The 24,662-nt window shown below is 35.2% G+C and overlaps 1 protein-coding gene across 45 annotated transcripts in view; it reads right to left on the bottom strand.

Moving 5' to 3' along the window:
* Positions 1-24,662, bottom strand: part of Ptprd (protein tyrosine phosphatase receptor type D) — a 379,195-nt gene that overhangs the window by 105,385 nt on the left and 249,148 nt on the right. For 19 of the 45 annotated variants that reach the window (XM_032902475.1, XM_032902538.1, XM_032902496.1 and 16 more), the window contains 4 exons: positions 21,120-21,329; positions 14,372-14,532; positions 9,483-9,497; positions 5,388-5,500 (listed from right to left, as the gene is read on the bottom strand). In XM_032902475.1, coding sequence (XP_032758366.1) covers positions 5,388-5,500; positions 9,483-9,497; positions 14,372-14,532; positions 21,120-21,329 — 499 coding nt within the window. The remainder of the gene's footprint in view (positions 1-5,387; positions 5,501-9,482; positions 9,498-14,371; positions 14,533-21,119; positions 21,330-24,662) is intronic. The other 26 variants (XM_032902526.1, XM_032902551.1, XM_032902554.1 and 23 more) reach the window with 5 other exon arrangements.

Genomic DNA, 24,662 nt, shown 5'->3' with positions numbered 1-24,662 from the left:
AGTCAGTAATATCCTTAATAAAATATTTCCCAAGAGTGTTTGTCAGGTAAGCATTATTTTTCGTAGGATTTCTGAGAATGAGGGATTTGAACAAACCATATTCCTTTATATCCAAAATGTACTATTCTGAGTCAATGAATCAGTGTTTTACCAATATAAAATACAGGGCAGGGATGTTTTATTGTTGGGTTGCATGCACATATTTACTTATACTAAACCATGAAGATAATAAAAATGTACAAATAAATGTGGGTTTTATCAGCATTGGTACAATTACTAACACCAATGGATGAGGGAAGCTGCAGCATGACCTCTCCAAATCAATTTGGCTACTGTGCAGGCAGTCGGCTGCTGATCACAATCTCTGATACATTAACTTTTTATGAGTTTATGTTTGGTTTTCAGAGACCATCAATCACCTACCAGCCACATTTTTTTCTTTCAGGAAAAACACACTAAGTTCAGCCCCATAGTGGAAGGAGGCCTTAAGAGCTGAGGGCATGGCTTTGCACTGTTCGTTGCTTTTTTGAATCTCCCTTTGTTGTGTTTAGGGGGAAAATAGGGGAGCAGAAGCTGTCATGTTGGTAGTGGCTGGACCTGTGCCCCACACTATTAGTTGCCCTTCCTTTATTTTTCTTCTCTACTGGACCGAACACAGACTTCTCTCAAACAGTCAATTCAATTTTCATTGCTGGGAAGATGCACAAACATGAACACACATCTGTTTTTTGCCCCTTATTCACTCTTAGCTTTTCACAATGTCCTTCAGCTTACTCACTTTTTCCCATTCTAGTGGCCATGGAACAGAGAGGGAAAATTATCAGCAAATAAACTTTACAGTATTAAAAAAAGTCTGCAACTGGTAGTCTTTATCAGAATGCCTTTGGTATCCCTTTCTCTGGCATCTGACATGCACAGACTGAACAGTGGTGTGAGATGAACTACAAGACACAAAAGGCAGATTCCATAAACAGGGTGGGCTTAATGTGCGTTGAAATCTGAAGAACAGCATGACATCGACAGTGTGAACTGTCAAAAATGAGAAACAATGTCCTACTCTAACACGGAAAGGCTCCTGTTGGCATTGCAAAATTAAGCCAGAAAACAGTCTGTCTGGTCCACTATTGACACATGTACTGTGTATGTGCACACAGACTTAAGTTCAGAAAAGGCATGGGTAGAACCTTGGAAGGCAGATAGATAGGTAAAATCAGAGTAATGATTAAAAATCATTTCTTATTTTACATGTGATTAAAAGAAAAACTAAAATTCATGAGTTAAAATGTATTCTTATTTGAAAATGCCTTTGAATTTCAACTTAAATTATCAACATGTTCGAGCATATAAAAACTTAAATAATAACAGTGAATAATATTTGAGGCATGATTTTAAATTTTCTGAAATTTCCTCCCTTAGAAATATGTATTGCTTTTGTAAATATAAGCCAGGTATACTGTTAATGTAGGCTACAGAACTTACAATGAAGGAAAAGTGCAGTATTTCTTTGCAGTGCAGGCTAACAGACACAGTTCAGTTTTGCCTAACTCACAGCTTACCTGGCAACCATCCCTAACTCACAAAGCATTTCTTCTAGCAAAAGGCATGCAAGGCTTACCAAAAATTTCTGGTTTATTAACTAATCTATTTGTGTGTATATGTACATGTGTAGGTTCCCTCCTATGGGTCCTGGGGTGGAACTCGGGTTGTCTGGCTTGAATGAACAAATCTTTATCTGTTGAGCCATCTAAGTAGTCCTAAGGTTTCTTTTAAAAGCTTCTTTCATAATTGAATCTATCGCCCTTTTCCATAGAACTTAAAGATTTTTAAAAGTTACCAAGGGGTTAATAACTGAAATACATCCATCTACTGTCACTTCCGTTTTTCTTTAACTCATCCTGCCCACCTTATTCTGCTGAGGGAATGATACTGACATACCTCTATTCGGGTTTCATTTTACTGCTATAAAGTTACTATTGGTGTTAGAAAGAAGTCATCTAACTGTTCATCCCATAGAATGCTGTCTAGCCCACCACATCAATAACTGAGGACTCACTCATGTAATCTCTAATTATCTTAAAGATGAAGTAGCCTAGGTTCTCCCAAATACATTGTGTCTATATACTGCACTTTGAACTTTGAGACATAAATACACAGTCATGGATGATCTTGACAGAATGAGAGCCTGTATTCAGTTCCCACAGTTAGAACCATCCTGCCTTTTCCTTAGATGCTTGAGTACAAGGTTCACACTGGGATTAGATTCCTATCCAAAATTTTACAAGAATGGTAACCCAAAATTCTGCATAGCTGAACATCAGTGGGTAAAATTCTGATTTCCTTATGATCAAAATTTTTCTGTGGTACTGCTAAACTATAAGAATGATGTCATGTGAAAACTGAAATGTGCCAGAATTAAAAAAGAAATCTGACTTCTTAATTGTAGACTTTATAATGAGAATAAATAACTTAAAATGTAACTTACTTTTCACCCACACACACAAAATATTTTTAAAGAAAATTAAAATAAAATCAGAAGGCTTAGCAATGAACTTTCCTCTATTCTGCACAGCTGATGGAGTGTCTCAGGTAGTACTTGCTTGCTACTTTATCATTCCTAATAGCCTGTCACATGTGACATCACCTGCTTTCTTGGGGATGTTCTGCAGTTGGTCGTTGGTATATAAATCATAGTTTTCTTATTTCACTGAATGTCATATTTTTAGGAGTGAAGACATAGGTTATTAATTTCACACTTATGCATGCCATTAACAAATATCTTCAACTGTTAATGTTATTTTGGAATAAGTAATTACAGATTAATAGGTATAAACCAGAAAAAGCATATTTCACCTAATGAATTACAGAAAATTTAAAGAACAAAATAAGTAGAATTATAGTGTCAATGAAATCTAACTAAGGAACACTCTAAGTGATCACCTGAGAAAATTATTGCTTCAATAAGAGGAGAGCAAAAATATATAGAAAGTTAATATCCCCACCTTGTGCTTTTACACTTTGGCATGTTACTAAGGCAGTCAATGGTGGAAATTCAAACTGACTGAGTCAAATGTCCATATTACTAAATATTAAACATCTACAGTAGGGTTGATTTCATTTGTAAAGGGCCAATTGTTTAGGACTTAAGCACCATACAGCTTTGGAGGAAATGAGTTTATTTCAGAAACAAATGAAGCTTAACTAAATCTGTCCTTCAAGTTACAGCACAAGACAAGGCTTCCTGCATGAGATTTGTGCTGGGTGGGGTAGGACCATTTCTTCTGCTCTGTTATTTTCTTTACTACATTTTGTTTCCTCCTCTTCATTACATTTTTCCACTTTACACAACCCTCTGTTCAGTAACAAGGGTAACTTCAGTTAAATGATACCATAAATATACACTTAAGTCTCCATTTTTTAATTCAGTAAATTTTTTAGTAAGTCAGCAATGATATGTCAACTGGAACCTATGAAAATTTGAATTTAGTATATTTTCTTTATAAGGGATCTGACATGACAGTCCTATGTGCATTAAAAAAATACATTCTTAGATTTTTGGGTTTGCCACATTTGTACAAAAATTAGAGGCATAAAAGACACTTGAATATTGGGTCTGTTGGGAGGGGCATAGCTGTTTTCTTGTTCATCAACATCTGTACCTGATGCATTCTTGACAAATGACAAATGGCTACCTCTCAGGCTATATTCTTTTGACTGCTGTCAGGCTATAGGAAGAGAGCAGCAACACTCACATGTGCTTCTCTTGTTGATATCCCCACTATCTGCCTACTTTTCAATGATGTACTGTGAATCTGTGTCTGCTATAAGGCCAAGTTTGCTTTCAATACAGATCACATTTCACACTGAAGCAGTTTACAGCAGCAGCAGAGAGGAATCTCTCTCCTCAATGGATTACTGGGGATAAGGAATATCTTACAGTGCTGTGGTTTTTGGGGACCTCTATGAATTCTGTTAGGGTACAGAAAAAGCAAATAAATTTCTGGGTTCATAACAATGATGATGAATTTATTCTTATAGTAGTCTGTATATTTTGATTTTAAAATGAAGCCAATCAAAAGTTACTATTTCTATCCATTTTATCAAATTTCCTTAAAAGAACACCACAAGGGAGACTTAACACCCATCCTGGACAAGTTGACAGTTTATCTTTATCAGTCATGTAAAACGTGTACACAGAAGGGTTTCCATTTTGTGAACATTTGCTCTGCCATTTATGCTTATGAAAGCATATGCTTGGCTTCAAAAAGGCAAATTTAAAGAACCCTAACCTCATTTCACTCAAAATTTTAAACTACTCAACATTTGTGATGATTATATAGCCAGCCACCTTGAAATGTGGAAAAGCTCTTTCATTTGAAGACTCAGTAGTTACTCTGTTCATCTATATGCAAAAAAGTATGTTAAACACAATAAGCCATGCATTCTCACAGTTCAAAGCAATTCGTTGAGAATGTACAGCTTAATACCTACAGTGCATCACACTGGGAGTTAGAGCATTCAGACATTAATTAGAAGCAAAAGAACAATGCCAGCAGTGTGGGGTGTATTACTACAACCAAAGTTTAATCCTAAAGACTTTTTACACAGTGTTTTGCTCACTGTGGGAAGGTACTATGATAGGACCGCTCAGTGTGATGTTTTTAGTTCTCTCTACCATTTGATATTTGACATTTGATTGACATAAACAATTTGGTCAGAAGAAAGCAGAGTAGAACTAGTCTTGCAGTAATGTTATTATAAAACTACACAGAAAACTCATCAGAATACTGTGTTTTTTCTCTGTTGAAGCACTTAATGTTCTTTATTCTATGAAAAAGTATATTTTCTATCTCAATTTATTCAAATGTTTCTACAGCATGATACCTACACTGGTCAGTAAAATTTAGTATAATTAAAAATTTAAAAGACATGAAATCGTTCACTCCTTCCTTTCATCCTTTTCTTTCTTCTACCTCTCCTGTCTTTCTTTTCTTTGTTTTCACTTCCTCCATTCTTCTTTTATAGTACCATAAACATAGACAGCGAAGCATGAAATTCATATCCCAATGAGAGCTAATTTCATTCATCTATTTTTTCATACACTACTTTATAAGATGAAAAGCCAGACTGAATGTAAGTAAGTTGTGTCACTTCCATTAAAATGATACTTTTCTAAAGACTAGGAAATATTATACATCCTTCTTTTTACCTTCCCACTTCAGATTTCATAAAGCACTTAAATTCCTCTCTATTGTACATATATGTGAATGCCAACAATATTAAAGCAAACAATCAGGATGGACAAAATGGCTCAAAATTAAGTGATATGCCATTTCTCAGGACAATGCCAACTGGACCAAGACATTGTGACAGATGAAGTGGCCACTTACCTGGTGTTTGAAAGTTAAGGCGCCTCAGCTCTACTGGGTCTGTTGGGTGATGTGAAGGGACCTCCTTACTGTTTGGTAAGCTGCTTTTTCTGGACTCAGACTCTGCCCTCTTCCTATAGGGGATAAAAATCAAGATTTAAGACTAAAACAAGTAAAACAAAGAACTAAGCAATGAACCATTCCTTAAATTATTCTTCCCTGAACCTTTGTGACCTTGTTCAAGTGCTCTTCTGTTAGCTTACAGGGGCTCCTTAGTGTCACATGTTTTGTCAATGTGGATGAATTCTTCAGTTTTGGAAACTAAAAAATCAATTCAGGTCATCTGTCTTTGGGTTTGCAAGGAACACTGTTAAGGTGTTTTTAGACTTGCTCAATAGTCCTGTCTACTACTGGTATTTGTGGAGAATAGAATTCTATGCCACTAGAAGACAAACGTAACATTTTACCACAGGAAAAGTTCCTGACCTCAAAGTAAACAACTCAACCTACCTTCCCCTTTCTATCTCTCACTTTTTAAATATGTCACTGGTGACTACAAAATACAGATCTATTGTGGTAACTTAAGTAAATGCATGTCTAAATTTTTGTTATCCTAAATGCATAGGAGGAAAGTCAGGACCACAAAAGACAAATGTCTCTTTCCTTTCTCACACTGGAAAGAAACAGTGGGTGTGAGCAGTGATATTAGGTAACAATCTTTATTATTTTGTTAATGGCAATCAATCACAGAAAGACAAGAAAAAATTAATTTGATTTTATAGAATTGCCAACTCCTATGATGATTATTCAAGATACCACAATAAGGTTTTCTATAAATGTGACCATAATGCATCATTTCTCTCTTTCAATGCTAACTTACTTAGATGTACTTTCTTAAGCCGCCATAATGGAATTTAAACAAAATTTCAAGTAATAAATGTTAGTATTTTTCCATAGAATTCATTTATCCATTTTCTCCCAAACCCAAATAATTGCTTTTAGAGAGTATGATGAGAATTCCATGTAGCAAATGGAAGCATTTTTCAGATTGGCCTTTTTCTAAATATTGATACCAGCAGTGTATGTATGTATGTGTATATATAATATATATGTATATATTATATAGTATCCATACTATAATAGAAGTTATAGCATCTCATCCTTACTTGAAACATAAACATTCTTATTTTGAAAAAGGTATGGTTAAATGTATTTATGTATTCCTGTATTTTTTCATAGGATTATGCTATACATGACTAGCAAGCATTGCTCTTCCCATATCTAGATTAGCCAGAAAATATTTCCTTAATTTTTTATTCATCTTTACAAAATAAAAATAACCAGGGGATAAGGGGCAGACTGACACAAAGAGGATGTGCACTTGATTAACAGAAATTCAAATTATTAGGGAAATATCCTTCATGCAATGCATTTTCTGTAATGGATTCTATTAGGTAACGTCCTCTCTAAGTACCTTGAATTAAGCTATCTCAGGACTTCATTTTACTAACTAAAGGTGTCACAGACAGCCTTAGTATAGAAGGTATTGTCAAGCCAAGCTATACTGTCAATCTGAGGAGTATAGTGATTCTGAATTGTGCCCAAGGTACTGGCATCTCCAGTTACATGGAATAAAAAAGAAAATGAAAAGAGGAAGTGGAAGGTTAGTGACAGCAATGAAAAAAAAAGACAGGAGCTTAGAAACTATATGAAAAGAGGGACTAGATAATCAAATTCCACTGCAATCATGCCATGGGTATCAGTCTCATAATGTTGGGATACTGATTTTGTCGTTGAAGATGCTACATTTCCATGGCTTAATAAATGTCAGGAGTTCAGCTAACCAGTTGATCTCAGAAAAAAACTACAGCTTGTCTTTTTATGTCACATATCAGGGCTTTTCCAAGGCTTGGGCCTTTGTAAGAAGTAGGCACAGTTATACGTCTTTATTGATATGTCAAACCTAATGACTAAAACCTGCACCTTTCTTCTATTCCAAATAACTCTGCTGCTACTTATTCAAGGGTGTGGAAAAACAGATTTAGAAATATCTAAGCAAGGCAACTGCAACACTCTTGAGAGAATTATCGAACAGCCTCCTTATCTTTCTCCCAGAGGCCAGGCTGAGTGACAATGGCTATGCTGCGGGAACATTCTCTAAGGAAATTCAGCATTTTTTTTGGTAGTAGGAAAGTTGGAAATTACATCCATTGTTAGAATAGAAGCCCTGGAAAGATCATAGTAAGGGAATAAAATTACTTACAAGTCATACATTCCATGTAATTGGGGTTCATGATGGACAGAAACAAGCTTCGGGACATCTAATAGCTAATTTATTTTTACTATGACTGCTCAAATGAGATGACCCCCAAGATCAAAGACTGCTTTAGCTTTGTTTTGATGAAAACCAAAGGCATGATTATGGCTGCTTATAACCATACTACTGGTAGCTACTTATTTACTAAAATTGGAGATTTTCAAACATACAAAGTATGTCTAAGAAATAGTGAGAAGAAACAGTAATCATTATGACCAGTAACCATCCTATGTAGTTCACTTTTTTTCAACTTACTATCCTAAATTACGAAAGGGATGAAATAGTCTATACCTGGCCTAGCACAAATGTGAGACATAGGAATTTGTGGACAATTTTTCAAGGTTCTGTTATTTAATTTTTAATTAGAAAACTACAGTGGCTAGAAACATTTAAATTCTATGTACTGCTCTTTTCCTATTAAAGCTATCAAATTCTACTTCCAGTTTACTTCGTAAATTGATAAGTGTGTGCTATACAGAGAAGTTGTGTAATTAAGGGAAAACCAAAGATCACTTGATACTCCTGTTTACATAGCCCTTAATGTGGTGGGATATCAGGGCAAATTGAATTGTTTAGAAGATTGTATTCATGGTCTGGAAACAAGTTTTGAATTCAACTCCTTCTATAAAATCTCTACTCAATACTTAAGAAAGTAGTTCAGACTTAGCTGTTTTGATGTCCCTAATTACATTCTAAAATCTATCTGAATGAGTATCAACTACAGACCAATTTCAATTCGTTCACTGATGAAAAAGAAGATGATGTTTTAAGTTTTGGTCAGACTCTGTAACACGAGTACAAGAGAGAAGTATAAATTATAAAGTGCCTGCATAAGTTATAATAGAACCAGAGGACAAGAAGGAGCTTCAAGGTGCTATATGCTTGGGCTGACCCAAAACTATTTGAACTTTTCTGCTCTATTAATGGCTACTTACAGAGTCCATGAAAGAAGACCTTCTCCTATAGTTTTTAACAGTCCTGCAATTACATTTCACTCTGGCCTTCTGGGCCACATAGGGTTGTCTTAGAGAAATCAATTCAGTGATTCTCAAAGTTAAGTGTGTACAAACATCAGTTGTGAGGATTCTAAAACACAGGATGCTGTGTCAAAGTTGAGACCTTTAGTTTTAGTCATGTCAGGTGATAAATAAGAATTTATATTTCTGGAAATCCTTGGGGAATAATGATTCCTGTGTTGTTGGCAGAGGATTGCCACACCAAAGGCCACTGAGTGTACTGTGGGCAAGACAACGGATAACCTTTGAAATAGTTCTTTTAGTTGAATTTTAATCAAGTATTTATATCAATAGATATGTGTGTTTGCATGCGTTATGTATATGAGTTAAAAACTATAGAGCAGTCTGGATTCATCATCAATATATTTCAGCTATTATTGTAATTGTTATCGCTAATCAGGGCTAGGTGACATGGGGATAATATTGGATTTGGTAGGAGTGTTCACTAAGGGGTACAAACAAACAAACGAAACAAAAGGTCTACAGGACAACTCACAATTCCAACCTGTAGACACATTAAAACACACAGATACTCATTTACCCCTGAACACAAAACTCAGAGACTTGCTTTACTGGTTTCTAAATTAAGTTTTAAGGACAAGCATTGTTTTCTTCTCATAAAGGCAAAATATATCCTTAATCATCATTTCAATATCCAAATTATCACCTGTGTATAGGCTCTGTCCAGCTTCCACTTGCTAGGTGGGATCATCAACTCAAGTCTACCTGTATCTTAGTTTTTTCCCTACTGAGCATGGAAAGGGTTTAGTCTCTATTCCTCACCTGTCAGGTTTACTGCTCCATTTAATGCAGCACAAAATAAATAAATAAAAGAAATAAAAATAAAAAAAGGAAAAAAGAAAGGCTTAATGTTAGTTGGCCAATGGTAACAAAAGTAACCATGACAACCAAGTTTTCAAAAGTAGTGCTCACAAGCCGAGACACATAACTCACACGTATTATTAAACAATAGTGCATCAAAATGTTTACAGGCCTCTAAGCATGAATAAATGGAGGCTGGGAGACTATCACTGAATAAAGAATGCATGGCTTTCAATGGCATTTTTACTTATTATTTTTCAAAAATTGCTGCAAAGATTAATTAATACAGCAAGTCTATGATGACCAAGATATTCAATTTTTTAAGATCTAACTCAAGAAAACAAATAATCTTGTTAATGAAAATACAACAGAATTTCACACCCATAAAGTCTTCAGCTAAGAAGTATGTCAATACTTTAATGATATGAAATTCTGTAAGTTGCATTGAAGTATTTAAAATTTTGAACATTGGACCATTATACCACAATGAAATATAGTCACAGAAATAATTTTTCCAACACCTTTTCAAAAGTAAGGCAATCACAAATCTTTTTTATAATAATGATGAATTACATTTTAAGTCTTGGAAAATATAATATTTGTGATTATAAATCCAATGTGCATGACCCTTCTATATAGCTAATTCACAGGAACATCTTATTACAAGCCATTGAAAAGACAGACTTTTCATCATGAGGGTGCTACTTTCTGCAAACACATCCACTGGTCACTTCTACCTGTAATGATACATTGACTAATTAAATATGCAACTGTTTTCCAGAAAGAATTAATCTGAACAATATTCATTTGGGAGCAACAAGCAAAGTGTTTTGTGTTGTAGACAACAAGAACTACAGACAAGGCAGTCCACTGCTTAAATAAAGAAAAGCAAAAATTCACATTTATCTGTATAAACACACACAGTGAATGATGACAATGATGTCACACTTATTTGTTTCGCTCTTTCTACTCTTAGATATAAAGCAATTTTCCTAGTGTCCTGAATTTAAAAATTCCAAGCAAACAAGCAAACAAATAAAATCAACCTTTCTCACTGAGTGTTTAAACAATGAGTTTATCAGAGACTGAGGTGCAGGTAATCTTCAGGTGGAAAAGAAAGGCTGTTTAATGATTTAGATGAAGGGTGGAAAGAATATTTCTATGGGACAGCTTGATATAGATGGATGTGTATTCATATGTTTAAATATATACTTTTGAAGGCCTGAAAATCAGGCAAATTTATATCATAGGCCAAAGATGAAACTAATAGCATATCATAGAATAGACAACTGGAGGAAAATACACTTAATATTATTGACTATGTACATGGGCATGTATTTAATGTAGTTATGTTTTGGGTATTAGAGAGAAAAAGAAATGAGTCAGGTTAATGGGAAATTATAGGAATGCAACAGTTCTATCAAGAACTAGAACTTCAAAGCCGTAGAAGAGGGCCACAGAACAGCCTAAACAGAAGGAGGAAAGGAAGAGCTTAGTCAAAAAAAGAAATGATCAAGAGAGGAGAAGTGGCCAGGAAGGAAGAACGGAACTCCAGGCAGTGTAGGCTGCTGTGTTATGGGAGGCACAGACAAGCAGCCTTGACTCTTTTCTGGGTATTGACTTAGATTTCTTTATGAGTTAATATGGTCTAATGATATACTGATGATCATTTAGAAATAAATTTAAGTTGGTGCTAAAACAGGTGATTATAGGAAAAGCTGGAAAGCTAAAAATGAGTTGTTTTGTCTGATCTACCTCATGATTTACACACATAAGCAACAGAGAACAAGGAGAGAATTTTCTTACTTCATGGGCTAAGCTAGCATATCTAAGATACCACTACTAGTTATAGGAGTCCTTGGGTTTTTCTAGCCTCATACTCTCCAGGTTCTTTCTTACACCATGACACAGAAAAATCCACTATTTTCTTGAGATATTTTTTGCATAAAGTTAATATTTTATTTTAAAATATTTACTTTCTATATAAATAATTTTGAGTCTATATTAGAACTAATTGCTAAGTTTATATATGCAGCTGTGCTGAGTAGATGAATGTGGAAGAAATGAGTGGCCTGGTGAATTTTAATTGTCAGTGGTGGATGGGTTATGGGAAGCTGGGTCCATATATCACAATTAGACACACACATATATATATATATATATATATATATATAAAGTAGAAATAATATAAAACCATTCCTATTACTTCCTTATGTTCTCAAATTATGGAATAGTATTATTAAGAAGCTCACTTTTCTAGTTCATTTATTTTCTTTGTAAATAATAAAGGTTGGGATGTTGGCCAAACTTTCTAGTCCTTCAGATGCAGAAGTTGACCTTGACCACAGGGTTCCTGATTTATATCCCAGTGTTTTCCTAGGCCTTGTTAGCATCTGATTTCTGAATTTATATGTTGAGTCACTGCATGAATGAATTATAAAATCTTTGCAAAGTAATCCTAGTAAGAAGTATTTATAATACTTTAAATCTACTAATTGTAGTTTAATATTCTTCAGAGTCAGTAAATGGTTTAGAGCTCTTATAAAGTTTCAGTGATCATTTTGTTACTGGTTAACACTGTATTCTAGATATAAAAATTAAGAGAATAAAACAATTCAAATTAACAGAGTAACATCAACTAGTGTCCTTTCCCCACATCAATATAATTATTAAGAGAGAGTCTCAGAGCCTCAAGTTGCTGTGGAAAATAAACTTATTAATATGGCAAGCCATCCATGGAGATTGCCTCTTTCACAGGTATATCTGGTAAAGATAATTATCAAATTAGTGTGGCCCAGTACTGGCTTATGCCATTGAGTTCATTAAACATTATTAGCATAAGGATGTAAAATATTAATATTTTCTTAATTATAGTAATAGTAACAGTACTTTCATTTTTGAGTCATTATCAATGATCTACATATAACTTGAAAGGCACCTAAAAGAGGGAGTGAAGTACACATTATATAATTAACTTTGCTCAGTATCTAAGCTATAAAAGACACCATTCATTGAGTACAGATTTCCTCTTGAGCTGCCTCATGATAATCAAGAAGAACGTTGTTGGGTCTACTTAAATTTCAAGTCAGGAACGTTTTTTAGTGCTGAAGCAAGCATTTCTATTTTAGAACTGCTCCATGGCCTTCAGATGGCTAGCTAAATATACTTAGCATTCGAGGATGTTTGCATTTTCCAACAATCGCATTAGACGATGCTCACATGTGCACATGCGAAAATGCAACTCTTTTAACAGAGTCATGAAACCTAAATCAGATACTTTCTTTTGCAGGATTAAGGAAAATTATAAATGGGTTGATTCTTTTCAAGCATATGCAGATGAATCAAGGAAAATGTAATTATAGTTATAAAAACTTTTCAAGGTTATAGTTCTTAATTTTATACATTTTTATAATTAACATACACAAACAGTAAGATTACTTAATTGCCTCACGTATCAAAATAAAACATGACCTGAAAATGATTCATGCATTCTCATTTTGAATATCAGAAATGTCACATGACCTGGGCTAGAAACAGTTTTTTTTTTTGTTGTTGATGTTTTTGTTGTTGTTTTATTGTTACTGTTTTATGGCCAGATTCCAGTGTAGGATGTGACCATTTGAAGGAGTATCATTCAGATAACAATGAGAAGTCTAATTTGGACTTTTTTTCAAGACAGTGTTTCTCTGGCTATCCTAGAACTTGCATTGTAGATCAGGCTGGCCATAAATCTACAGAGATCTGCTTGCCTCTGCCTACAAAGTGCAGAAATTAAAGGTGTTTGCCACTACTCCCAGGGTTTAACTTGAATTTTTATAAAATCTGCTCTGTCTCTAAGGTTTCTATCTGTAACTCGCATAGAGGGAAGGGCACCAACTCCAGTCTCCATAAGATGCACATTGGTAAGATAAGGACTGGTATGAGGAGGCTCAAATTATCAACTAACAGCAGATTTGGTAATTGACCACTAATTCTCTATTATTCTAAAACTTTAGGAATTTCATGTTAGCAGTGATCTGAATGGATAACTAGGCATATTTTTCTCCTTCTTCCTAACACCAAGATAGAATATGCAACTTAATGAATCATGATTATGAGCTTTGCTTTGTCTTTAATCATTTCAACTTTTTGTCCAGATTGGATCAAATAGAACAGATCCTTAGAAAGTTCTTCGGAGAAGGGTCAGAGATGATGAAGAAAAAAACAAGCCTATTCTATGAACATAAGTACAGAGGAATAAGGATAGAAATAACAAGATGCTAATCAGGTTGATATTGTGACACATGAGAACTGTGATTACAATTTGTTTTAAATAGAAGTCAGCACTTTCCGATTACCCCTTCTTGAACATTGATGTAAATTTAACAGTGAATATTTGGAATATGATTCAGAAAAAAAATGGGAGGATTTCCACTCTCTAGCTCTTTTTCTTTTCTTTTCAAAAAGTCCTTAACCATTCAGTTGTATTTTGCTAAACCATAAGAGATGACTATAGGGAAACATTTTAGAACAGGTGCACATTAGATTATGAAATCTAAACAGCTAAAAACCAAATTAAAGCTTACATAGAAGGTTTAGGTTGTACTAATAATATCTCATTCTCATGAAAACTGGTCATCACAGTGCATCACAGGAGATGAGAGCTGAGAGAGTGGATGCTTACAATAAAAACCATACCACTAGCTGGGTCATCTCGGCTTGTTTTAGGTATGGCAAAAACATATTTTCCAATATTAGTAAGTGGACTGTCTTCAAAGTATAAAGTCTACCACACAACTGCTGAAAAATAATTTATTCTACTAGGTCAAAGTAGTCCTCAAAGTCACAATTAAAATATAGAGCAGGCCTACCTTTTATAAAGAAGAATAGCAATCACAATACAGATGATAAACACCACCGCGAGGACAGGACCTACGACCCATATCAAGCCTTCTTCTTCATCTGTGATTGGCTGTGGATCCAGATCCATTGACACAACAGGGTCGGAGTACGGGCTGGTTGCATACATCTTCTGAGGATAAGCAGAGTCCATTTTAGTTAGATAATGTCTTTCTGAAGGGTACCTTAATTACTAAGATGAGGGAAAAATTATATACATATTTGATGATAGGCTGATGAAGTCATACCACTGGGGAAATACTGGGAAAAGAGGGATGGGTTAGAAGGAAGCAAACAAAACAAGCAAGTGTGAGATGAAGGACATTTTACAATGATGAAAATGAGAAATAAAACAAAATCATTTTGAGTGGTGTTAATGGCTTCAAAGGTACTTAATTCATGGAATTTACAAATATAATTTCATGAAGTCTAAAATACCAATGAGCAAGCATCAAAACCTGAGCTGACAACGTTCTCTTCAAGAGTTGGTCTAAGAAAAAAACCCCAACAACACTCACAAGAAGCCTTTTGAGTTCTTGCTCATGGTTATCCAAGAGGTTCCCAGAACAGGCTACTGCTGTTGCCCTTGGATGCCTCTCAGAGGTGGAAGGTAAGTTCCAATTTATAAAGACACGTGCACTAAAGACATGGGACTCAGAATACATGAGCTGGATCTGACCTGAACCTCTAGTCCCTGAAGAGTAATATTCATAGTATCAGAAGCTTCTGAGTGAAGGGAATAATCAATAGTCATACCTAGCTGTGGTATCTATGAATCACAGCAACCAAGATGACATGGTACCTCTGAGGGTGCAGTAGCAGCACAGATACATTGGTAGTTACTAACAGCACTCCAATTGGATTTAAGACCTATTCATAGAGAGAGAAACACACCTGGTACTGGAAACCTAATAAACCATCTGCAGCTAGGGACTTCATAGATCCTGAAGGAGTTTCTACTAACAGTCACTTTGTGAGATCAACATAATCCCTAACTACACTCTGAATATTTATCCTATTATCTACAGATAAATGTAGCTCCTGTCCCCCCCCGTCAAAGAAACTTCTCTTTACAAGAGAGAAACAGCATTGCAAAACAAAACAAAACTCCCACACACATGCACACATGAGAGCAAAATAGAGACTTATCAAGCTCAGTTTCAACTGAGACGTCTGCAGCACTATGCCTGCACCTAAAACCACAGGGACCACTGTTGGAGAGGGAGCAGCATTAGTGTAATAGCCAGGGGAACAGGAAGTTTACTATATGCCTGTGTTCCCTTAGAATGGCAGAGAAGCTACATTCATGAAATTGTACTAATATAGCTATCTAATATGACACCTTAATGAACAACAATGATACCAATAGACATGTTAACATAGAAGGGGGGAATCTTGTAAGGATGCTACTCTATAAAATGTATTAAAAGTAACTAAGGCATGGTGAGAGCAGTGGAAATGGTGTTTTCTAGGAAAGAGCAAACAAATTGGTCATCCAATACCAAATGGGCATCCTATAACAAATGGTCATCTCTGAAAACATATTCATACATGTAACATTATACTGACTGAGGAGTTTATATTTATATGTTTAGGAACACACACACTCAAGAACACTGAAAGGAATGAGGTCATGAATTTGAGAAAGAGCAAGCAGAGAACATATAGGTTTGAAAGGAAGATGAAAAAATGATACAATTATATTGATGTCAAAATAAAGACTTTTAAAAAAGCATTAAACAACATTCAATGAACATTTATACTGTAGTAAGATATAATTGCTATGTGAAAATAAAGGTGGTAGAATTGAATATTCCCAGTCCAAAAACTGAGTCCCTGTGATCTGAAATCAAAAAAATTTTGATTGATTTCAGAATATTTTACAGATTTTTTTGAGTTATGACTGTGAAAAACCTAAGAAAACATTCCAATGAGTAAGCAGGAAGACTCTGAAATCAGAAGCACTGTGGTTCCGAGATCTTAGACATGAGGCAATCCATGGCATGAAGTTACAGAGATTTCCCACAGAAATGGCAAACATTTCTCTAGGAAAACAAACCAGTGTTGGAACACACCAGCCCTTCTCAGCACTCTACATTTTCAGGGCATTAAGTCTACAGTTACAAGAGAGAATGATAATATTTAAGTTAGAAATCAAGGTGTATGAAATTGATTACCCAGCTTTTGGAAACAGAAATTATTCGAACCTAGAGAGACTTCGTAGCTTCTATTTAAAGTTTTGACAGCCAACCAATTAGAAGTTCATATGCTTTCCCCAAGAGGAACTCCATCACATAACTTCAAAACTCAGTTACTCAATAAAGAATGGGTTCTGTTTCGGTAATGTCATATTTCAGTCTATTTTGTCCCGTTTAAAATAAAGCATTTTCTTGACTCCCCTGTTTTAAGTTCTGCGATTTACTCTTTTAGTGCATAGGTCAATTTACACCCACTGGCTGCAGGTGCCTTCTTCAGCTTATGCATCTGTTGTCACTTAACTGTGACCTGTAGTGTTACTTTATCACTTACTAAATCTAATTGTCTTTCTTCAGTCCTTGGGTTTTAAGTATTTAGACTTGCCTCAGTTGAACAAGACTTAATAACTAACTCCCTTCCTGACTTTCCTGACTCTGTTTTTCACCAGTTCCTTCCTAATCTTTCAAATTGCATAAGCCCTTTGAACTCATCCTCTGACTTTCTGGCCCAGCATTCTTCAGTTCTGTTCTTTTTGTTCTTCATAAGGTCAGGAGATAACTGGTTTTAACCATTTGAATAACAGAGACCTTCACTTTCAATTGCCTGGACATTCAGGTCTAAATGAAGAGCTTCCCTTCCCTTTGTCTTGACTCCCACTTCCTTAAGCTTTTACGGTGAAAGGAGACTACAGGTTTGACTTATTAGTAACCTAAGGTCAAATTGTTGGTCTCATAGATAACCCATTTTAGTTTAGAACCTCATTAGTTCTCTCTTGTCCATACCCAAAGCCTGCATTTTATTCATTACAACTGCTACTGAAGTTATCATCCTAACTTGCAACTGCAAAGCCTTTGAGAGGATTTATGGTAATTCCTCTAGGAAATCTGGGTACCTTGACCATGGTTATCAGAAACCTTATCACTTTTGTTTTAAACATCCTTACCATATTTAACAATTCTAGCATCGTGAGTTTTGTTGCTGCTTCCTATTCTTGCTAATTAACATATTTGCAAATTCTGTAACATTTAGCTTCTAAAATACAACTACTTTCCAAGGACCTACTTAAACACTGCCTTGACACTAGAAGAATTCAGTCCTAACAAACACTGGATAGGAACAGAACAATTTTATTTAGCCATTCATTTTTTGTTTGATGACCTTCATGAAATTTTGTTCTTTTTTTTTTTGTTTTTTTTTTTTTTTTTGTTTTTTTTTTTTTGTTTTTTTTTTTTTTTTTTCGGAGCTGGGGACTGAACCCAGGGCCTTGCGCTTGTTAGGCAAGCGCTCTACCACTAAGCTAAATCCCCAACCCCGAAATTTTGTTCTTAAAGATTGTGTACATATATTTTGTTTTCTGAAATAAAAGTAAATTCCTGAAAGATTTGGGATATATATGCTATTTGTGTTTATTTGTTCAAAGTGGCCAGCACAGTACATTGATTTTAGAAACTTTTAAGCAAATTTTTGCAGAATAAAGTAAAAATCAAAAAAACAATCAAAAATCTCATTTTTTTCAAGAGGTTGAGAATTCTAAGACATGAATGAATATAATTTGTTCAAGGTAAGCAATTTTAGTTAAGTTTTAACCTCTATTTTTCACAAACGTACTTTAAGACACATATTTTGAATTTTAGTAGAAGATCAACAGACTAGCAGAGAACATGCTCCACTGCGTATCTCAACTTTACTATTGCTTCCTATTTTATTTACTTCCCAGAACAGAGGTTAAAAACACTTTCAAGATTTTCTATATATCAAACACATGAAAAATCAGTCTATTTCTTTAATGTTCTGAGATGTAACTGGAAACAAGAGAAAGAGGAAGGAGGAAGTCTTGGAGCATGGATATATGTGTATATATGTGCATACATATATGATTTGCAAATATAGGATATATTACATAATAATTTACATAAAGAACTGGGGATTGAGCTTACATATCAAAGAAACCTGATTCTTTATATGTTTGTTTTGGTAGGATCTTTTCTACTTCATTGGCTAATCTTCAATTGATTTAAGTGAGCAAAGCAGGTGATTTGAAATTCTTTATCATATGGTGTTGAGATCAAAATCAAAATGTTGAATCACAATGCAAATGTAAAGATGGGCTTTCCAAAGCACATGGGAATTTCTAACTTAAGTCGGGAAAGAGGTCTATGTTAAAATGAAAAGAAAGCAGAAGCATAAAATGATACCGGCCTCATGGAAAGTAGAATGTGCTAAGTGGAAAGAAATGATAGAAGAGATTAACCATTATATCATTTAAAACCAGCTTCTGATCTTCTTAATAGGAGGCAACAGATTAACAAAATGCTTATTGTTGCAGGAGGTACAAACAGTAGAGCAGTGATTTTGGGTCTACAAAATGCCAACCAAGAATTGGAAAGATTATAGCTATTATTGCTAATCAGGCATAGAGATGTGATGCCACCAAATAGACCATACCACTGCAACCTGGACACAACTATATTCTCTGACGTGAATGCTGGCACAAGAGCACATGACACATAAGGACAATATTGTTAATATAATGGATCATAGTTGGGGTCAAAAATATCATGGGGAGAGAGAGCCCTTAGGCCCTAGGAGAGAACTTACTACTATTATTCCACTAGATGAACACAGTATTAAATTGATTCTTAACAACTCATCCTTGTATTCATGAATTAGTATATCTCTCAACCCTCATCAGTGAAACTTCTTTCTCTACTGGGAGGAGATTAACATAAAGACCCATAACTGGTCAGCGTCCAAGACACTGGCCCGAACTTCCCATCTATATCAATTACATGCTCTCTCCTCAAGGCTCAGAGGTTACCATGAAAAACTGAAAGACTCAGAGATAGTGGATGACTAAAGTAAAGAATGTTTTCCAGACACGTAAACTCAGCAGTGAAAGGCCTGTGCAATCTCAAAGGAGACAAAATGACAGCATGGTAGTGTTGCGTGGGGAACAAAGTCCAACCCCTAGATGAGTAGTTATTGGCAATTGATATCTATTGGAGAAAGCAGAGTCAGTTTTCTTCAAGAAAGCAGAACATGAGAGGGCAATTTGAGATAGTGACAAAATAAGAGAGACACAGACTTTATCAGTGAGGAAGCATCTGGACATGAATAGGAGTTCTTAGGAGACTGCAGACTCCACAGTGCCTGAGGAAGGCACCATCATCATTTTGTAGGATTGGGTGAGATGTCTTTGCTAAATTCTGTGGTTTACCTAAGCATTTTAAGTGCATCATCTGAATTATTCCTAGAATTATGTTAAGAAACTTTTTTCAAGTATTTTATTTTTAAAGAAAATATTATTTCTAACATTCAATTCCCCTGATACATTAAAAGATTCAACTAGATAAGAAAGAATATCTTTTCTTTTCTTTTCTTTTTTTTTTTCGGAGCTGGGGACTGAACCCCGGGGCTTGAGCTTGCTAGGCAAGTGCTCTACCACTGAGCTAAATCCCCAACCCCTGAAAGAATATCTTGATAAATTGAAATTCCAGGAAGGACATCAAATGACATTTACACCTAAAGGTAAATGAGGCTACTTTTGTGTTCTGATTTTTCCAAGGGATAATTCCTCCAGTCATCTGAAGAGAAGGCCTGCCATACAGAAGAACAGCTGATACAGAGACCTTTCATAAATTGTGGGATTCTCTTATAAAGAGAGCAGCTCAACTCACTTGTCAAACCTGTCAGATTTAAACCTTGATTAGGACACAGTTAGGCTTATATCTATTAAATGTTAATGTGAACTGCCACTTTAAACATCTACTTTCTTTCCACTCTATTGTTTCTCCCCCCTTTTCCTTTTATTTAAAGCTTTCAAAGCAACTGAAGCATAAAATGACATAGTAGGTAGATGAATTATATAAAACAAGACAACTCATTATTTAGACTACGTTAGGAATTCTCACTCTCACTGAATTATTCTGTAGCTTTCTGGGATTTTCACTGATAAAGTCACTCATACTTTCTGTAATCGAAGAAGCTGGTGGTACTCACTTCTCCCTGTCTGGTGAAGCTGGATAGAAGCACTGTGTACTCCCAGTCACAGGAGAGTACATTAAATAACTAAATAACTAGCCTAGACCATGTTTCCAAACATGCTATTTGAATGACAGAGCTTTCTGTTTCCTACTAAACCATATGAGCTAATGTCTCCAGGATCATGTAACTTTAAAATAGTATTTTAAAATGCAAATCAGTTTAAACAAAAAAGAGAGAGAAGTCTTAGAGATTGTGGAGGGAATGCTACACTGTGTGTACACAAAAATGTCTGAAGAACTATGCTCTATCAATCTGGTACTTCACATGGGAATTCCTTCTTCTGAGATGCCATTTTATTTATAATGTAGTATCATGCAGAATGCTTAGTAATGCTGGAAGGACAAGCAGCTCAATGTTATACTTCAATCGATGACAGCTTGTGAGAAATACTTGGGTATATGCAGGCACATCACCAAAGAAACATGCACAGTGGTAAAAAAATGGATAGGAGCAGGAAAGGGGCCATCATAATTAACTTACAGACTCTGCATGGTCCATCACTGCTAACACAAAGAAGACATATTCTTGTCCACTTTGGAGTTGTTTGTTTGTAAATCCACCATAATGTTTGTCATCCCCCAGGGTAAACTCAGTGGGAAGGACATCAAAGTGTGCAGCAATATATGGCTTTAATTCAACTTCTCTCCCATAACGGATGCTTCTGCGTTTTCTAGATATCTCCTTAAGCAGCTTAAGGGAAAAATGACAAACAGAAAAAAAAAGAAACATAAACAACCAACTTCTTGATGTCTTAGAGGAGAAATTAATCCAGCACTGGGAAGAACCTGATACAGTTTGTTCACCTTTCCTGCAGCACGTCACCTCAACAGACTCTCTGCTGTGATTTTCAAACACTTGCTTCTTAGCTAAGATGCTAAACTGATTTGCAAGGGCCAGTGTATAAACCCAGGCCATTAGACCTTCACTGGAAGCCCACGTAATTTCCTACAGTAATAGAATTCTTTAAAAGGCCAATACGACATTGTATCCTGTTTAAGGAAGAAGCACAGATTAATGCTAGCCTCATGGGAGATACATGACACAATTACTAACCAGTCAAAGCCATCTAAATGCTAAAAGATGATATTTTTTTTTATAGAAGATGCCACCATTTTATTATGGGATGGTTTATTTGATGAACCTTCTCTAAAGTCTGCAGACATGGAACCTAATGAATCACTGATTTGCTGATTCTAAGAAGTCGTCACTCATTTCCATGTCTGCCTCAGCTTACCTCTTCCATTAACCAGTTTCGAATTTGATTTTTTTAATCCTTGACTTTTCTTTTAACCACTGAGTTAACTTTGCCTTGAATCTAGCTCTGAAGAATAAATATTTAGAGAGGTGACATGGTCAGTAGGGTGGGTAAGAATAAATTTCAAAATTTATTCTTAAAAAACACACACACACACAGACACACACACACACACACACACTTCTTATATTTCTAAGGAAAAAGAAAAGCTAAAATTAATGTTTAAATAATTTATTGCTTGTCATTGTCTTTCCTTGGAAGAAAATCTCATTAATGATATGAGAATTGATTTCAATACAGTGCAATGTTATTTTATAGAGTCTGATTGAGAAGTAGCCTCTATTTGTCTTGGATGACTTTTGAGAAAAAATGTTCAATTTTTAGTGGCTTTTTGGAAAGAACTTTGTTTAAATGTCTGTGAAGAAAGGGGCATGTGTCTGAGGAGAAACTGCTGTCTACCTGAGGGCAAACGCGACCTTTATCCTGGTAAACAAAGTTAAAGGACTTTAGGCAGATTGGGCAGCAAAACTATTTTACTTGCTTTTTGTGCTGGAAACGATACAATAAAATGAAACTGGTTAAATTTACTTTGTACAAAGAAATGCTAGTAATAGCTGGAGAAATAGAGGGTTTTTACAGTTGAGCATTCTACCTGTTCTTACAGTAGACTTAGGTTTAACTCCCAGAATCCAAAGAATGGCTTACATACATTTATACATCCAGTTCCACAGGATCCTACACCCTCTTTTTGCCCCTGTGGATACCAGTATGAATTTGGTGAAGAGCGACACACGCAAGCAAACACTCATACTCATAAATTAAAAATCTGAAAAGTCAAAGCAAAAATTGCTCACACAATCAAGTCAAGACTCTCAAGGAAATGATTATTGGCCTTCTGTAAACTCAAATGGCTCTGTCTGCAACCAAAGGCAATACAGTGTGTTTTACATCAAGAGTCACAAATGTGCACAGCTGACTCAAACTCTAATAATGTGAAAGACGGGCTTCTGGCTATGTAATAATTTGTTCCTAGGACATGTATCAATAATATTTAATTTATCATGCTCTAAAAATATCTGTGATATTTGATCTTATTGCTACAACTAAAATTATATGAGATTTAAGGCATTTATAGAAGTTCAGAGGTTTAGACATGCTCTGTTTGGCAAATGTGGATCGAAATTCTAGTGTTTATGTATCTATGTAGACATCCTGGAGGGCCACTCAATTACGCTTCAACTTCTCAGATGAAAGAACAGAAATTTATCTTTTGTTGTTACATATAAGTTTGCATATAATGATGATGATATCTTTAGTAAGTACTTATTGGGTACCAGACACTTTTCCAGGGATCACAAATTGGTTCCACACAATAACCATGTAAAATAGATCACAATTACATCCAATTCTTTGGGAGCAAACTGGGCATGATAGAATGGTTCCCTGTATGAATAGACTTGCTGGGTAACAAAAATTTTAAACCATCCATAGGAGAGATGCATATGATAGATTTTTCCACCTAGTTTTCACATAACCTAATTTTCACACAAATCAAGAAATCCAATGCCACGTTTAAATGCTGATCATTTGAATCATTTTTATTCAGCTACCTTGTAGGTAATTTTTGTGTATCTGCTTTCATTAACATAAATGAATATCATCTTTCCTTTTCCTGGATTTTTCAACATGGAAATTATAAAATTCTGATGCCAAATACTTAGTATATCATACTTGAAAGGTGACTAGAAAGGTGATTGTCACTGTTCAGTATGTGATAGTCTACATAACCCTGGGGAAAAAGCACTACAAATGTTATGAATAGTCTTTTGAAGTTGGTCAATCAAAAACATTTACCATCAGTTGTTTATGTGACTATATCCTTGCTTCTACTTCACTGATCAAACCCTACCTTGGTCCTATTCGCATTTCAGATATAGGCAGCTGTCATTGTTCATCAATATCATCCTGAGGAGCACAATATAGCAGGGTTTATTTAGAAAACATAAAGTAAGTACTTTGGGATTAAGTGTTAGAACATTTTGGTGTTCTTTAGGTCCACTGCAGTCATTGGCTAAAGTTAAATGTGGAGCAGGACCCTGTCTCCAAAGAGTATCCTTTAGGATGCTTCTCATGCTAAACTTTAAATGGCGTAAGTAAGTTTAAATGATAGCAAAGTTAGCCACAATGCTAAAATTATAGCCACATATGACCTCATTACTTTATGACAATGCTTTGAAGAATAGAGCCATGAAAAGCTTTGGCACATTACCTCACTTGCCCTGAAATAAATGCAATGAACATTGGGGAGTCATTCTGCCCAAAATTCATTACAACTATCAAGGCCTGTTCTGCTCAGTTTGACCTTGAAAGCAGGAATTCTAGTCTATGAATTTATCATTCAGATAATAGCCCAGACCCCAAAAATGATCTCAGAATATAATTTTGAGAGTAACTCACTTAAAAAGTCTTTTTAAAAATCTTGTATGGGCCTAGATGTGAGGCATACATGTGGATATCTCCCCAGGCCATCATTCTACTTGATGTATTTTCAACAATGTAAATTAATTAATTACAGGCCTTACTGAAAAAAGGACTTAGTCAAAATTAAGCAAAGCACATTGCTTCATCAAACCTAGCAGTACCAAATCCAAAATAAAATTACTAAAAGGTTTTGTCATCCATACCAGGTAAAAAACAAGTCCTATCTGCAGGGGTCAGAAACAGGCTGAGGTAGCAGAAAGGGCTACAGCCAACTCTCATCTGTTCCC

The sequence above is a fragment of the Rattus rattus genome, chromosome 1, assembly GCF_011064425.1.
Source record: "Rattus rattus isolate New Zealand chromosome 1, Rrattus_CSIRO_v1, whole genome shotgun sequence".
NCBI lineage: Eukaryota > Metazoa > Chordata > Mammalia > Rodentia > Muridae > Rattus > Rattus rattus.
This window is presented reverse-complemented; position numbering and strand designations above follow the sequence as displayed.